Genomic DNA, 3,750 nt, shown 5'->3' with positions numbered 1-3,750 from the left:
TTTTTGGTTACTACATGATTCCATATGTGTTATTTCAGAGTTTTGATGTCTTCACTATAATTCTACAATGTAGAAAATAGTAAAAATAAAGAAAAACCCTTTAATGAGTAGGTGTGTCCTAACTTTTGACTGGTACTGTATATAATGTACATGTGTTGTAATTTACGATGTATGACATTATTCCAGTTTAAATAATAAAGATAGACTAATTTTATTTTTTTAAAGCAAAAAAGTGACAAAACAAGAAATGATTGTCTCATGAAAGAGAAAAATAAACAGAGTAAGCACTCCCCCCCAGTAGGAGGAGGAGCAGCCTTTGAATTCCAGTCCGTCCCCCTGTCTCCTTCCCCCAAGCCCTGGGTGAGAGGGGAGTGCTGTAGCCCTCCAAAGGAAACGGAAAAGACGAAACTCACACAATCCTCATTTTAAAACCCCGGGGCTGTGAAGAAGAAAAGACAACTCTTTTACAAACTTTATACTTCTAACCACCTATTTAGCACTCCACTCTCCCTTTTTATTTGTCATTTTACTCCACCCTCCCTTTTTATTTGTCATTTTTTTGTTGGTGTTTTTATTTTTATTTTGTGGCAGATTGAAAGCCCCCGCCCTGCTCAGTTAAAGGACCCAGTGTTCGCTGGAGCAGAGATGCCCCCCCAGCCGGAGGTGAATAAACATTTTTGGGACTTCCTAAAGAGTTTGCTCGGCATCATCCGAATCCTCCAAATCATTTTCGGAGCAGGACTATGGGTCACAATCGCCGCCAACAAATACGAAGGCGCCATCCACTTCGTCCTGTTCGTGGCCGTGCTCTTCTGGCTCCTCACCCTCACCGCGTTTTTTATCACCCTCCTGGACAAGCAGGACCTTGTCCCCGTCTTGGGAGGGGACCGGTGGTTGCTTAGCAACCTGGTTCATGACGTCGCTGCTGCGGTGCTTTATCTACCGGCGATCGGCGTCATGATCTACAAGACAGAGCGGTACGAGTACTGCAACCTGGAGCAATATAAACACCACTGCCTGTATAAAGTCTATCTGGCTGCTGCCGTGTTCGCATGTCTGGGCGCTGTTGTGTATCTTGTCTCGTCGGTGTATGTTGGCTGTAGGAAGTGCCGGGGAGAGCAGACGGTGGTTTGAGAGAGGGGAGGACAGAGGGGGACAAAGGAGTAAGGGATATGTTGGAGGACTGGGGGAGGGAGGCAAGAGCTCTCCCTGGATAGGGGAGAGGAGAGGGGTATTTTCTGTCCCACAAAGCAGTGTCCTCTTGTCTTGGCTCAAACTCCTATAGGTTTGTCCATATTTTGTTCCGTAATTTAATGTCAGCATCATTTCAGTAGCTTATCAACGTCGGCTACAGTACAATACTTTTTTGGTACAGTGTTTTTGCGTTGACTGACAACAACATTCCGAAACTGAGAATTCCACCGGACCTTTTACCAATGCCTTTGAAAAGCATACCTCTTATGCTTTGCAGCCTACAACAAGCTGTAATCGCAGGGACATGATATGACATGCCTTTGATATGACGATACCTACACCATATTTGTTGCCAATGTTTTGTATCCTTTTAGCCAGAAATAACACATGTCTATATCAAAAACAAAACCAAGTATGTTCCTAATTATTCCTGAAGTGTCCTTCATGTTAAAACCAAATGTTGATTAATTAAAACCAATGTCACTGAACACCAGAGACAAGGTTCTCTTATTTGGTAATAACACCTTCTGCATGTAGGGGCAGATAGTTATTTCAAATCTGAAAAGTATAGATCTGCCGACTCTATGTGTTTGCACCTGTTTGTGAATGATTATGGTGTTGGTGGCTTTCCAAAATGAGAGCCAGTTTGAGGCGGGGAGCCCTCAGCAACTTCCTGTCTGAGACAAACACGCTTAACCAATCAGCAGGGGTCTCTGGGATGCCACATGAAAGACATGGAAGAGTGTGTGCTTTTACTCTGTAATCTCTGTGACTGGAACTGTGTGTGTGTGTGTGTGTGTGTGTGTGTGTGTGTGTGTGTGTGTGTGTGTGTGTGTGTGTGTGTGTGTGTGTGTGTGTGTGTGTGAGAGAGATGATACTGACTGGAAAGGGGAAGTTCTTACAATAATTAATGGTGGGGGTTGAGGGTGTGTGTGTGGAGAGGGGGTGAGAAGTGTTGATAAGTGGTCTATAAGTGGTCTGCAGGGAGATTAGATGAGTAGTGGTCTATTCCAGGCAAACACACATTTCCTGCTAACTTAGAAAGCAAAAAGAAAAGCATGCGTGGCATGACAACGACAACAGAGTTGGAATAAGCAGAAATAAATCCAGCCACAGAGTGTATGACACAGGCTAAACCTAAGCGATGTGAAAATGAAGGAAGAGGTGTGAAAATGTTGGGACAGGACCCATGTTCTGTGCTGAGCCAGAGACATGAAGCAAGGGGGAGGAAGCAAGCATTGTGAAAATGTTGGGACAGGACCTATGTTCTGTGCTGAGCCCTGAGTAGACTGGAGGACACAAAACACAAGATGGAATGGTGAGGCTAATGTTGAACAGATGCACTGCAGGGATAGACTGTAAATCTACCACAGTGTGTGTGAGTCATAAGTGATGGATCTGCAGCACAGTCCAAGCAAACAGCTCAGATAGAAACAAACAAGAACCCTCCTTCTCAATAAGACCTGCTAACTCGAGACCTCCCTAACTCACAACTTCAATTAGTGACAGATACTTTTCTTATGACCAATCACAATGAGTCTTCTTAAATTAAAGTGACAGCTTTGCTTGGGTTGCATTAAGGCGTTGTCGTTTTTTCTCAAATGTTCAAATTTTCTCTCTCGTCAGAACTAGGTATTTTGACTCAGCCATGTATGGACTGACTGCAAGTGCAAGACGCTGTTCCTAAGAGCATCTGCTAATGAAGTACATGTAATGTGTATCTGTGCTGCTGCTGCTGATGTGGCCATTGACACTTTGCTTCTTGAAAGTCCAATATCTTGAAAACTTGATTGCTGACATGCAAAACATCTTGGGACTGTATTTAAATATATATATATCTTTATTTAACTAGGCAAGTCAGTTAAGAACAAATTCTTATTTTCAATGACGACCTAGGAACACGACCTCTGCCCCTTGTTCAGGAGCAGAACGACTGATTTTTACCTTGTACCTTGTCAGATTGGGGATTTGATCTTGCAACCTTTCTGTTACTAGTCCAACGCTCTAACCACTAGGCTACCTGCCGCCCCGATGTATCAACAGTGGACTAATGAAAAAAATACAAAAATATAGTTTTTAAGTGTATTTTACCTCTATGCGTGTGTGAGAGAGAGAGAGAGAGAGAGAGAGAGAGAGAGAGAGAGAGAGAGAGAGAGAGAGAGAGAGAGAGAGAGAGAGAGAATGGCATTGGACAGATGTGAGATGGTGTTTTCCTGAGATGGTGTTTTCCTTGTTAGCTAAGCCAGGAAGAAAGGGAGAAAGAGGGGAGACGCAAGAGAGACAAGAGTGTGAGGGAAATAAAAATAGAGAGAGAGCATGACCAAGCGAGAGAGTGGGTGACAGAGAGAAACCTTGGGAAAAGGACACTTCAACACATATAAAGCCAGGCGGATGTTAGAGTGCCAGCCCAGTGATATTTACTCTGGCTACTCAACCAGAGAGACATTTCCTGCATGGACTCAAACTGGACTGGACTAGACTGGGAGAGACCAGCTACTACTTCAATGGCCTCTCTTTTTCTCTCTCTCTCAACTATGATTCACAGCTATAACTACA

The 3,750-nt window shown here is 43.7% G+C and overlaps 1 protein-coding gene across 1 annotated transcript; it reads left to right on the top strand.

The window, feature by feature from the left end:
* Positions 1-363: 363 nt before the first annotated feature.
* Positions 364-1,682, top strand: LOC106612971 (MARVEL domain-containing protein 1). Its single transcript, XM_014214730.2, has one exon. It carries the CDS (start codon positions 646-648, stop codon positions 1,132-1,134), a length of 489 nt encoding a protein of 162 aa, XP_014070205.1. The 5' UTR covers positions 364-645; the 3' UTR covers positions 1,135-1,682.
* The last annotated feature ends 2,068 nt before the right edge of the window (positions 1,683-3,750 follow it).

Source organism: Salmo salar, chromosome ssa01, assembly GCF_905237065.1.
Source record: "Salmo salar chromosome ssa01, Ssal_v3.1, whole genome shotgun sequence".
In the NCBI taxonomy this organism is placed as follows: Eukaryota; Metazoa; Chordata; class Actinopteri; order Salmoniformes; family Salmonidae; genus Salmo; species Salmo salar.
This window is presented reverse-complemented; position numbering and strand designations above follow the sequence as displayed.

Bases quoted from the DNA above. Each gene is read 5' to 3' on its own strand.
- LOC106612971 (XM_014214730.2), top strand. From the start codon at position 646: ATGCCCCCCCAGCCGGAGGTGAATAAACATTTTTGGGACTTCCTAAAG.